Source organism: Penicillium daleae (genome assembly GCF_028827525.1).
Source record: "Penicillium daleae strain IBT 16125 chromosome Unknown utg000008l_segment0_segment0, whole genome shotgun sequence".
In the NCBI taxonomy this organism is placed as follows: Eukaryota; Fungi; Ascomycota; class Eurotiomycetes; order Eurotiales; family Aspergillaceae; genus Penicillium; species Penicillium daleae.
In genome coordinates this window covers 3,619,943-3,632,532 of record NW_026623156.1, presented here as the reverse complement: position 1 = coordinate 3,632,532, position 12,590 = coordinate 3,619,943, and the positions used below count along the sequence as shown (strand labels likewise).

The 12,590-nt window shown below is 47.8% G+C and overlaps 6 protein-coding genes across 6 annotated transcripts; 3 read left to right on the top strand and 3 right to left on the bottom strand.

Annotated features, from left to right (window-relative positions):
* Positions 1-558: 558 nt before the first annotated feature.
* Positions 559-1,482, top strand: N7458_009849 (uncharacterized protein; the record flags this gene model as incomplete). Its single annotated transcript, XM_056913231.1, has 1 exon — positions 559-1,482. One exon carries the CDS (start codon positions 559-561, stop codon positions 1,480-1,482), a length of 924 nt encoding a protein of 307 aa, XP_056762080.1.
* Positions 1,483-5,165: 3,683 nt separating this feature from the next.
* Positions 5,166-5,639, top strand: N7458_009848 (uncharacterized protein; the record flags this gene model as incomplete). Its single annotated transcript, XM_056913230.1, has 1 exon — positions 5,166-5,639. One exon carries the CDS (start codon positions 5,166-5,168, stop codon positions 5,637-5,639), a length of 474 nt encoding a protein of 157 aa, XP_056762079.1.
* A 92-nt stretch (positions 5,640-5,731) lies between these two features.
* On the bottom strand, positions 5,732-6,382 carry N7458_009847 (uncharacterized protein; the record flags this gene model as incomplete). The annotated part of the gene is made up of 1 exon (XM_056913229.1): positions 5,732-6,382. The coding sequence occupies one exon, from the start codon at positions 6,380-6,382 to the stop codon at positions 5,732-5,734; it is 651 nt and encodes a 216-aa protein (XP_056762078.1).
* A 255-nt stretch (positions 6,383-6,637) lies between these two features.
* Positions 6,638-7,381, bottom strand: N7458_009846 (GNAT family N-acetyltransferase; the record flags this gene model as incomplete). The annotated part of the gene is made up of 1 exon (XM_056913228.1): positions 6,638-7,381. The coding sequence occupies one exon, from the start codon at positions 7,379-7,381 to the stop codon at positions 6,638-6,640; it is 744 nt and encodes a 247-aa protein (XP_056762077.1).
* A 487-nt stretch (positions 7,382-7,868) lies between these two features.
* N7458_009845 (uncharacterized protein) lies at positions 7,869-9,172 on the bottom strand (the record flags this gene model as incomplete). Its single annotated transcript, XM_056913227.1, has 8 exons — positions 7,869-7,917; positions 7,977-8,113; positions 8,187-8,362; positions 8,428-8,496; positions 8,548-8,601; positions 8,669-8,769; positions 8,825-8,914; positions 8,982-9,172. 8 exons carry the CDS (start codon positions 9,170-9,172, stop codon positions 7,869-7,871), a joined length of 867 nt encoding a protein of 288 aa, XP_056762076.1.
* Positions 9,173-10,685: 1,513 nt separating this feature from the next.
* On the top strand, positions 10,686-12,317 carry N7458_009844 (uncharacterized protein; the record flags this gene model as incomplete). The annotated part of the gene is made up of 3 exons (XM_056913226.1): positions 10,686-11,538; positions 11,597-12,258; positions 12,312-12,317. 3 exons carry the CDS (start codon positions 10,686-10,688, stop codon positions 12,315-12,317), a joined length of 1,521 nt encoding a protein of 506 aa, XP_056762075.1.
* Positions 12,318-12,590: the final 273 nt, after the last annotated feature.

Here is a 12,590-nt window from a genome sequence, read left to right as displayed (position 1 = left end):
GAAGCAGTGCGCTTATAGCTAGAGAAAGACGAACCATTTCGGTTGTGTATCGTTGTGCAGAGAAATGGAAAGAAAAATGAATGACTGAATTGAATCAATCGAATGAATTGAATAAAGGAGTGAAAGAGTGAATGCGACTACTCTTATGGACTGCCGGGGACCCACCATGTGGCTTCGGCATAAGCAGCCACGAAATTTTACCTGGACATCACCACCTCCATTGTGGGTCTGATAGCGCGCTATCATGCTGACAATATGACAGAGGTGGCGTTTACTCAGACTAGGACTCTTGAGTACTTGCTGATCCTGCTTCCATAAGGAAGGAGCAGTACGTCTACTGTAACAATCCAGGGGTTCTTTTCGGGGGCAACTTTTGAATATCTCTACTAGTAATTGTTCTATATCTTCTCTCGAGGAGTTGGTGAGTGTCGATCTGAATTATCACCCTCTACGCGTCCTCGCACCCTCTCCTTTTCGACACACTCTCTGTTTGACATTCCTTTTGTTTCAACCCCCAAGACTTGAGATTGTACATTCTGGGAAACACTTTTGTACAAAATGTTGGCCGCTGCAATTGTGCTGTCGTTTGGCAGCTTGGTCGCTTCCTTTCCTTTCGACCTACCCAATGTCAACCTGCCGGTCCACGGCCTCGCCCGACGGAATGGCAACACCGGGGTCATCCTAGCAAGCGATTGTGGCTCGCCATGCGAGATCTACTTCTCTGCATTCTCAACGACACTGACTGTGTCCGTCCCCCCACAAACAATGACTGTGGCGGGCGCCGTCAATCCAGTCAAGGTGACATTCACCCCAATTACAACCACGACAACAATCCAGCCATCCGCCCAGACGGTGGATAACTCCTACCCAAAAGCAACACCCACCATCGACATCATGGACATCGAAATGGAATTGGAACCCATCGAGGTCGATGGCTCATCTATCGAGGACGTTGAAATGGAAGACGGTACACAGATAGAGTACACCGTCACCTCGCAGGTCCAGCTCATCGCAGGCCCAGACCAGAGAGTCACCTACTCTCGCATGAACCCATACGACCTGGGGAACAACTGTGCATTCTTCACCATGTCGAAGCTGATGAACATGGACCTACAGTCATTTTTGACGATGATTGACGAGATGCAGGAGTTGAATTCCGGGTTGTCGAGTGCGCACGTCAAGGCTATTTTGCAAAGAATCCCCCGGGAGACGTACTTTGAGGAGGTTGCGTTCGGAGACACGTTACAGGATATTTCTGACCGGATGATGAATCCGGATCAATTGGGGGTCTGTTACCTGCGTGATGACAATTCTGGGCATTGCGTTGTGTATCGGAATGGGAAGTTCTATGATTATCAGGAGAGTGATGCGCCTATTGGAGAAGTGGATGATGGGGGCGAGGACATTGCGAGTATGATTCAGCCGAGGGTGGTGGTGGGAGGGAGGACTACGGGGTTTGTCTTTGCCATCGGGGAGGAGTAAGCGGGTGAGGTCTCTATTTTCATTACACTTTTCTTCTTATATATGATGTTTATAGTTGTCTCCACACTCGTCACATTCTTTGTGATATTCTTTATTATCGTGGTATACAATCTCGGATTTTTCTTGCCAATGGGACCTAAAATAGCAAAGACCCTAGACTGATAGCTGCTCTACTAAGGGATCCCTCGGAGCGTGGATCCCTACCAAAGGGGAAATGGCTGGTGAATTGCCTAATTAGGAAGAGTGTTTGCTTCGGCCGTAGAGACGACAGGTCCAAGTGGGAAAACCAGGAAATTGGAAAACAAAACAAGAAAAGAAAAAAAAAGACTCATCTTCCCCAGCTGGAGTCGAACCCGCCCCACTCAAATTGATCCTCCGAGGCCATGTACCGGTCCATTTTGACCCGACCTCGCGGTCCTCCCGCGGTCCTCGACCGACACCCTCCCGTTCTCACCACCCACCAGGACAGGCAATGACACGCTGGATCGAACTCTCCCGAGATCAACATAGAAAAAAAATAGCACGCACTAAGTCGTCTTGTCAAAGTATAGAGGTCCCAAAGCCCCCACATGATGGGGGATTCTATGGGGTCCAGAGCTCCAATCATCAACAGGCTTAGTACGTGGTGGTGGGGTGGTTGTTTGAGCGATCCAGATTGGACCCCGAAGGGCAAGGGCATGGACCGGAATCTCAGTACGTCCCGTCGCACGAGCAAGCTTCTCCGAAGATGCACTTCAAGGCCGGGGCAGCGTCAGTGTGATGGTCAGGTACTTGTGGAACTTTTAATATAGTATTGCAAGACCGTAACCCACTGAGCCACTCGGTATTGGGAGGTTACAGGGTCACTCTTTACACTGACTTTTGTTTCCTTCCCTTAAGCCTTCTTTCCGCTTTGGTGCCTTCTTGCATCTTGCATCTTTTCCCGTTTGGGATTAAACAGGAAGCTATTCAACCCTCCCGCTGCCAACCCAGCCATCCATCCCTACTCAAGCAAGAGCCCCTGAGGTTATTCACCCAAGGCATTCTATTTCTCTCCAATTTGCCACTGCCGCTCTACCGTACCCGGTTCCTGAACCGATCTGAGGTCATCGAGGTTCTACAGAACCCGCTCACCCCGTTGCCTTTTCCGCTCTCCATACTTCTTCTCCATATATCGCCTACTGAACAGCACCCTCCAGTGGCTCTATTGCGATGCACATTTTCCAACTGCCTGCGACAATCTATTGAACCCTCACCATATCCGTACGGAGCAAAGAAAGCGCAACTCCTACATCACGCGGTGGAAACGATATCGCTGCATTGCGAAATTTCGCGTGCGCGTTCAGGAAACTTCTTCTTTTTCCTCTTTTGTCTTCCAACACTCAACTAACTTTGTGCTGACTGGATTGGACGCTGTCATTACCATCCCAGGCTCCCTTCATGCTCATTTGGCTCCTCCACCGCGCGAGTTTCCCAGCATGACGCCGTGACTTAACGGCGACGTGATCCTCCTCAGTCTCCTATTCCATCACTCGAGATTTGTCCCCGGAAGAACGAAGAAAGATGACATAGTACCAAGGCTTCGACGAGAAGACTCAGACCTGTATGGCCGGCCAAAGATTGCAGGACATCCTAGGAGATATCAGGCGTGATTTCACCCCTAGGCGCAAGTTTTAGAAGCATAGTAGGACTAAGCAGCTCATATGGAATAGCTGTGTAGTCCCGAGGCAGAACCCGGATGCGAGACCACGACTTATATAAGTCGTACAAGCCGTTACACTCCACATTCCCAGGCCGAGGAAGCAGTTCGATGCCATCTTGGCTTGTATCAACCCGGTGCCATTCTTCCAGGTGACCCTTAGGTGAAGAATCAAAAGTTGTAAGGATAGAAAAGTAGTAGGCCAGGTAGAAGGTGGTTGAATCAAAACAAATAAAGATAGTCGATATGGTAACAGTTCGGCTACGAATCAATCTCTTTTTCATGTAAGTCAAAACATCAATTGATTCTTGAGGATCTTCCAAAGGGCCCCATTGCATATCCTCAAGCCTCTCTTAACTACATGACGTAGTATACATATGTCACCTGCCAAATAGAGACCTTCCAGAAGGGCCCATCGCAGGGTGGACCCATCATCCAAGAAAGCAAGGTTTATATAACACACTTTGCAAGGGCCTAAACCGGCCCCAAGCGTTACCGGAAAGCGGTAGTTTTGATTGGCTTCCCATACAGAACCAAACCATCCCAAAAGACATGTAGAAAGATCTCCCAAAAGATGTGTGGAAAGATCTCTTTTTACAAAGGCCTCCAGCCAAGAGGTTAAAGTAGCCGAACAGGTCGACTACTTTATTCCACATGGGCGTGCCCGTTAGTCCGACCAGAGAGTGGCGACGCAGGAGCGCAATACTCTGATGCTGTCGAGTTCTGATTGACTTGATGTGTTGGCATTCGTCAAGCACAACACATTGCCAAAGGTAATCACATTTTGATGTGTACCTTTTACGTGGCTTCTTGGACTTCTTCGACGCATTGGTGTTGGCTGCATTATCGGGATTTTCGTCCAAGTCGTCATCGTCATCGCCATGCAGTTGAGCAGATTTCCGAGCAGATCAGAAATCGGTCGAGAGAGTAGTTGAAAAGTTTAAGATCGAAAAGGTGGGAAAGTTCGAGAAGAAGGGTGGGGGGAGGGTATTTATAGGTGGAGGAGGGGGGCCCCGGCCATGTGGTCTCGATTATGTAATATTTTGAATATATCCCCGTGTAGAAATCGCGGGCCCTTATAATGGAATCGAAGACGTCTATCTACGTCGCGCACAGGAAGGGAGAAAGGAAGCAGGAAGCAGGCCTGGAGAGGAAATCTGTCAATCTCTAGCGAATCTAGGAGATATGGCTCTACAGAGGAAGAAGAAGAAGAACAGGAAGCCAGGAAGGAAACCAAGGCCTAAATAGGCCGTCCAACAAAGCGGCAACCTGCAGAGAAACATCAGGAAGAAGCCGGAAAGGTCCTGCAGCAGAACAAAGGCCAAGACAAAGGCCAAGGGATGGAGGAATCTCCATCACACCTCCCTCAGGACCGACGGCGAAAACAAGAATCTCCTTGATATTGAATGGCAAGATGTTGAATACCATATGTCGAATAGGTGTTGAATAATCAGTGGCCGTATCAGTGGCCGAATCAGTGGCCAAATTGTGTTTCAATGTAGGCAGGCCTAAATCTGTATAGGCAAGCCATAAAAAAAAAACGGTTGGTAGAAGGCAGACCTGCTAGGCGATCGGTCATATTCGTCAAAAAGCGCACCTGTCGTATACTGATAACGACGCGCAAAAAAAAGAGGACCATCGGGCATCATAACCTGATGGTGTCATAGACACCAAGCACACAGGAAGCAGAGGAGAACGAAGTCAGATTGGTCTACCTAGGAGAGCAAGAAGACGAAGGAAAAGAGGAAGGAAAGGCCTAAATAGGCCTACATCAAACGGCCTGGTCCTGCAATCAGCAAACCTGCAGGGCAAAGGAAGACCAGCGCATGCACGGCCAAACGGCCAAGGTCGAGGTCGAGTCATCAGGAATATCTACTAAACAAGGGGGATGCGTAATGGCAGTCTAGGCAGAACAGGACAGAGCTGCCCTGGCCTGTTCTGACCTGCAAGTCGGGTAAGCAACAATGTGATAAGCGGCTCCCAATCTGTTCTCGATGCAAGAAGTATGTTTGAATGCCTTGTGTATGACGTCCTTGCTGAGGCGGATATCATCCCAGTGGAACAGCATTTCCACGAAACTGATGAGTTTCTTGAGTCCGGTCTTGACCTTGTCGAAGACCCACTGCACGGTACCAACAACTGCGTGGATAGTATCAAAGACAGCATGATAGACATTTTCCCCAATTTGTGCAACAAAATGCAAAACACCGGTAACCGTGTCCTGATTAATTCTTCCAGTAACGTTCATCTCATCCTTCACCTACTGGAGCAAGCCACCGGCGGTGGAACTGACAGCGTCTCCAAGAGCGTCCGCAGCATCCCCGAGAGTGTGAATAACGTCATCAAGAACTTTTCCAACTTTGTCAGCCGCATCGCCAAGAGCGTGGCCGATATCACCCCAGCTCAAGAAGTTTGTTGCATAAGGATGGTTGGCCTGGAGCATTGCTGGAGCCACTGGCCGATGGTCTCGATGCATTGATGCAGATGCTTGGATAGCATATATCTTTTTCCCTGGATTTTGAATGCTTGCGTACGCCCCCTTGAGCGCAGCCAGATTCTGCACCACGGCACTTACAGTGTCATCGGTTGGCGCAGGCTCGAGGAGGGTTCTGTGATTTGGTGATCCATAATACCACCGGCAACGGTCTGGCTGGGGAACTGGGTGTCGCGTGTCTTGTATGCTGAATCTCGCGAGGCGATCTTGGCAAAGGTATGGTCCATGGGGCTGATCCTGAGCGAAGTGTTATCCAGGGAAATTGTCAAGGTAGCCGCATGAAGGTCATCAGGAGCCTCAATCACCGTGAGGAAACCTGTCGTTTCAGCCATGACCTGGATCAGAGTGGATGACAGAACGTAGTAGAGACCGTCGATGTATACCGGGGTACGGGTTTTGACAGAGAGATCCACAATTACATTTGCAATTGGCAAGTCTTTATCAAACTGCAAGACATGAATTGAGGTAGTGTCAGACTTGAAATTGGTAGGTTCGGCCTCCGGCGCCGCAGCAAGAGTGATTTCTTGGGCATGCCAGATGTTTTCAGTAGCGGCTGGATCCTGAATTACTCTCCAAAGCTTGCCATTGCCCGCCGTAAAAATTTTATTACCACCGTCCGTACGGTTGAAATAGGGTGAGAGACGTTCGACCTGAGAGAGAATTGCCAAAAGAGCACTCCAGGCGCCCGAATCTTCCAATTGATCTGTTGGACATGCTAGATAATACATCTTGTCGCCCGTTGCTTTGGATTATTTTCCTGTCAAATGTGGCGTATCACCCACCAAAAGTATATGGTGGCCGGCGCTCCCTGAGGAGCTAGCTAGCTTAGGAAAACGATGCCAATAGACATATGCCAAATGTTTCTGCAGCATGATAGAGTGATCCACTTATGTGACAAGTTGGTAGGATTGACCGAGCAACCAATTTAGTCCTAATATCGCTTCCTCCCGCAAGCATCCCGAGGTATCCACAGCTGAACAGCTTCATTCTTTTCCGACAAGCAGCTCCCACTCCACTTCGTGGCGCTCCTTCCAATAGTTCGTGGCGCTGTGGACAAACCCAAGCTTTTGCAGTAGCCGGCCACTCCGTTGGTTGTCTCGTTCTGTCTCAGCAATAAACCTCTTCACTCCCTTTTCACGAATCGCCCAATGCATAATCGCATCCGATGCTTCTTGGGCAATGCCTTTCCCCCAAAATGTGGGCGAGACTCCGTACCGAATTTCAACCATTTCTAGCCAGTGCGGATAGGGCGCATCCCCTGCTTCCTGTGGTGGAAGCGATGTTGTCGTTGCATCACGGACTCCCGAGTATCCCACCCATTGTATCTCATCCAGGAGTGTTAAACCTGGACCTGCAAAACGGTCGAACTCATCTCCCGGGAGAATTGACGCAGTAAGAGAAGAGTGCTGCTGAGAATTTGCATCGGGGCCTCCAGGCGCCAGCTGTGGACGAAGCCCTACAGCAAAATCCCCCAGGCCATGCCTCTGCCACGAGCGCACAATGTCACGCGTCTCAATCATCTCACGCGTTTCATCGTCATTCCAGTTCCTGGCGGGGAAGCTCTCACCGAAACCCATCCGGCAGAATTCGACATCGGCATGTAATTTGGCGTAGAGCGCTCGATAAGAGGCTATGTGGACTGCGATTGGCGTGGGAACGACGACGAGTCTGGGTGTCAAAATAGCGAAGGGTTCGGAGATCCCTGTAAAGGATGTAGGAGAAGCCATGCTGGAATAGAATGGTTTATCGTTGAGTTGTTGGTTATCGAGTGAAAAATTTGAAAGAAAGAAGCTGGAGCGTTTAAAATTGTCGTCTCCCGAATAAAAAAAGCGAAGATATCGCTGATCGGATGTCACCCAAATTTTGACTGCCGCACTGTGTAGAGAAGATCCACAATGCGGGGTCCCAGAAAGGCAATATCGCTGATCCTACCCGTCGTTTGCCTACGCAGAAAATGGTCAAAGTAAACTGCTTAGCCCGACTGGTGCGTGAAGACCAGAAATCTGTAACATCGTGCGACTTTAATGAAAATCCATTCACTACTCTAATTTGTGTTGTGGTTCTCAAATGAATAATTTCTTCTTAGTAACCCAGCCTTGTTAGACAAAATGTATCAGAAATAAGAACAAAAATTCCTGAAAAATATGATAAAGTTTTCTCGTTTGAGAATTCCTCATTTAGTCCCGTAGCATATTTCACAGAATTTTACCCCGTTCACTTCTGACCAACGGCGGCAGATTCTTCAATATCAGGGATCCCACGACTTCATGATGGTCAATATGACATTTCCAGATATTTTTCGGAAGGCGAGGGCGAGCTTACTTTTGTAGACTGCGATCCCAGAATGCTCCCAAGTCTCCAACGGGTAAGTGGAACGGGAATCCCATTGCCTCAAACAGTTGGACAATTAGTAGGTAGAACCCGAGTAGACTTGCGACAAAGAGCGAAGCCCCAGCTCCCTGGAAACAAAATTCCGAGTTAGTCTTTATCTCATCACTGGAGGATGCTCCTGATAGAAAGGTATACACTCACCTTAACGCATTTGTTACCAGCCGCAACATTCTCTTCTCCCAGGAGCCAGTAGGCCGATGATAGAAGCAGGAAAACCACCAGGAGTGTCAAAAAGATAAGTGTATAGACAATGTTGGTACGTGTCGCACAGATCATAAATATCAGCATCAGTACCGCCATGGTTATAAACAAAAATGCTAGAGGAACGAAGTAGAGTCAGTCGACTGCCAAACCATTGTCAACGAAGATATTGCAGGCTTACCATAAGTATTCATAAAGCCCGCACTCGAAAGACCGGTTACTGTATCGGTGGTTAATGCGGAATAAGGAGCTATACGTGTGTTAAGAACACATATCGTGATCAAGTTACGAGGGCACACACCAGCCGCATTGAACGCGGGGATCATTGTAGCCGCGAAGGCGAACCAGAACCCTCCTAGCATGAAATATGAGTGATACAACCTTGGAATCGGTGGTATATCTCCTAGGATGAGTAAACTCACCGATGGTACCGAAAACAACACATGGAAAGGTATTGCCGAGTATGAATTCAAGAATGCTGGTGATGAGCAGTAACAAGCCGCCAAGAAAGACGATAGGTCCACTATTCTCGCTGGTTAGATTTACCCCGACGATTATCATTTCAGAATTTCTCTTACATGAATGCAACTCCGTTCCCACTGGCACCCCTCCAGGCCATCAAACAGCATGAGATTGGGGTCGTAGTAATAACAAATCCACCGAGAGCTCTGGCATAAAAGCACAATGTTACAACATATTTCAAGACATAACATGTGAGGTACTTGGGAGACTAACAAGGGCGTTGGATTTCCCACTCGCTTGGCAAACTTGGGCTGACGGCGGGTCATAGGAGTCAAGTATAGCGTCTCGAACTGCTCGGGTGACAGAGTCACCGATGTTGGAATCGTGGTTAGAGCATGTCCAGTACTCTCCTTATACTGGATAGACTCCTTCTTCTCGGTGCTTTGGCTGCGGTCGCTGTCCATCTTGAGAGATATTCGTGTGGCAAACTTGTAGAAAGAAAGACAAGGTAAAAACTAATGATGATTCAAGTAGTCAATGTCACGCATAGCTATATATAAAACCATCAACATTAAAAAGGCTGCCTTGTCAATGATCCAGAGATTCCTGCTAAATTCTAAGCACATGATGCTGCGTCTCTGATTGGATACGGTAGAACGGATAAAGATGATCACTCGAGGCATTGATCGAGAATCACGGAGAAACGGAAAGGGGGCAAAGACAAGCTAGCTAGCTGGAAACCAGGTTATTGTTCCAGCTCTCCACGTCAAAGATCGACCTAGATCGTGCTAGATGTTGGCTGGCTGATGATACTCGTAGAGCTTCAAAGTAGAGCCTATCTCGAGGGTCTGTTTGTGACTTGCCATGCAGATAATGCGGAGGTCATGCCCTATGCGGATCCGCATGGTTGAAACTCAAATCAGGGTATTATTTCTGGTAGGCGTTCGTCATTTTTGGGCCACTATCTATAAAGAGGCTTCTAGGTGATATACTCTATTAATTTTTAGGCCGTTACCGAAAAGAGACAATTATCTATTAAGAGGCTTTTTATGATCATGGCCCGCGCTAATGCGGATAGCCATCTATGAGCCTCAAGAGTCTCATTGTCTTTCACTACTCTACATGTTCACTGCTACTATTAAAAGATAGGACGTGGCTAGCGAAGATAAAGGTAGCCAAGATAGGGGGTATATAACACATCATAGTGTGCAATGGACAACTATTGAAGCTCAAGTGCAATGGAAGAGATGCGCTAGTCCTAATTAAGGGAAGACAGGTATGCCTACCAGTCACGTGATGTAAATAGCATTGATGAATCACATGATCTCCTTGGGGCCAAAACATTGAACCATTAGCTAGGATCTCCGGTCGCGGGAGCGGAGTTGAACATTCAGATGCCCGATGTTGCGTGACCCCTAAAGTCTTAACACTAAATAATCATTTGTATCACAATGCCCGAGCGACAGTTCAGCAGTTGCGACCCATGCCGGAAAGCGCGAATTGGCTGCGATGCTAACCGAAAGACCCCAGGTTCATGTTCTAACTGTATTCGAAGGAAGCTCAAATGCATGAGCGCGGTAAAGATGACACTTCCCAATGAGCACCTTGTTGATAGCTGACTATTGTAGCGGCGGGGAATTAGACAATCTCAGTTGGCGAACAATGCTCCTGCGATCCCCAGTTCCACACGAAGCAATACAGATATTCGTCTACAGACCGACTTAGATCGCCGACAAAATGCTCTTTCTTTTCATACCCTACTATGGGATATCTTTGCCACCCAGTTTGAGCCACAGCTTGGATTATGGATAGGGAACGACTGTTGTCCTTTCAAGTCCCTGCCCACGGTATGGTCAAGCCCTCGTACGATCTCGACCTGTAACTGATTGCCAGGCCCCAAAAACACTCATCACGAGATTGATGATGACTCTAGATGAAGGCAATCGCCAATTTTGCCAGAGCTCAGAAACTCGCAGCATGGTTTCGAATGCCGAGGACAATGCCCTGATCAATAAGGCCCTGGTACACGCGGTCTACGCATTTTCCGTGCGTTGGGTTATCACCAGGCCGCCGAAGATCGACTCCAACTTTTATGCTGATATCACACAAGAAGCTCAGGATAGGCTCTCGGACGTCCTGTGGCATCGCGCCCGGGAAAATATGTATCCTCTTCTGGGACGACCAAGTTACCGGTCTAGTCTAGCTCTATATTTGTTCGGAATTACGCCTGTCACATCACAAAATTCGGAATTCCGATTTAGCGATGTGTGCCTAGCTACTTCATTGATGCAGTTGAAAGAGCTCAGGCTCGGCGAATTGAATCGATCTTCATACGATTGGTCTTGTCGTAATTCAGCAGAGCCAAGTTCGGGTGCTAGAAGTGCAGAGTTTGATTCCCAACACAGCCATATGGAAAACACAGCATATTGGTTTGGAATAGTCTCGGATGTCTCGCGGTGCTTGCTATCTGGGAAAGCAAGTGTTTTGTCGTTAGATAGTACCATTAATCCACCGATCTGGCAACTTGTGGGGGAACAGTTGGATGAGTTCAGAGCGAACTATGGAAATCTCCATAGGTCCCAATTACCGTTACCAGAAGAGACTGTCTTCAAGGTCCTCTCTCATGCTTCTGCATCCAAGACGCTTTGCTGGTGGAGGATCGTTGAAGTCAGGAACGCTACTTTCCGCGGAGAGACGCTGGTGTCAATCAAGGAAGCTGTTGCTCTTTGCTTGGAGGAGATTGGTCGATTCGAGAATATATTCCTGCCGTTCATCAACCTTTTCATAAGGGATTTTATGTTTATTAAAGATGAATTACAAATTGGAGTTTGTAAGTCAACTCTACTTCCCAAAGTCTAATGTAAAAAGAAGCTGATCTGGATGTAAAGTCTTACTCACTCTGCACTTCCATCTGGGTGTGCTTACTTTCCTTGATGTCATTCACCAGATACCAAACCTACGCGACATCTTACCCAGTTACTCTATCCTTCTTTTAAGCTCCACCAGAGAGCTAAATAACCTCATACGTGTGGTTATCAGTCCTACAGGGGCTCAACCTAATGGCAACATTCTTCTCCTGGACCCGTACCCAGAGCATATCAGTAGAGCTCTCTGGTATGCTGGACGTGCAATCCTCGAACTTGGCAAAGAGTTCACATTCTCGCCGTTGAGTGTAGAGGCCATGTTCGCCGTGCCCTTGACTGGACTCTCGATGCTTCAGAAGGTGTCATTCTCTTCTCGTGAAAGGCTTAGGGCCTTACAGCAGTTACACTCAAGCCCGGGCGTGGTCAACGCTGTGAACAATCCGTCATCCCCAACTATGTTCCCATCACCCGTGTCGATGTCATCTCGCAGTATCGGACTTGAAAGCGCGGAACATTTGGCGGATGAGATCGCTACATATCCGAACCTGATCAATGACTCTGTAGAGCGACGCGAGAGGGCCTTAGGGATTGACCAAAATGCTTCTTTTTCAGAAATTGACCTTTCGTTCATTGGTGAACTTGATCTGAATCAGTTTGATATGTTGATCGGACAATGGGAGTTTATGGTAAGTGTTTCGCTTCTGGGCGGAGCTCGGTCCATCATTTTGCGCTTTTCTAGGTCTGACTTTACCCCAGGATTGTTTCGCTCAGGTATAAAAACTCTATCAAGCACAGACTATTATCACACAGAAATTTATTCAAACGCCGCTGTTTATTTCCGAATTCACCATCAACAGCTCTAACACAAATTCGATCAAATTTATTCCTTCTCCATATATTTGAAGTAGGCAAAATCATCCTATTGTTCGATTATATTGTTCGGTTCGGTTATGTCCCAGCCCCCCAATTCCGGGCATGATAGGCAATTTTCAGATCACAGACTTAGTGTATTAGAAGG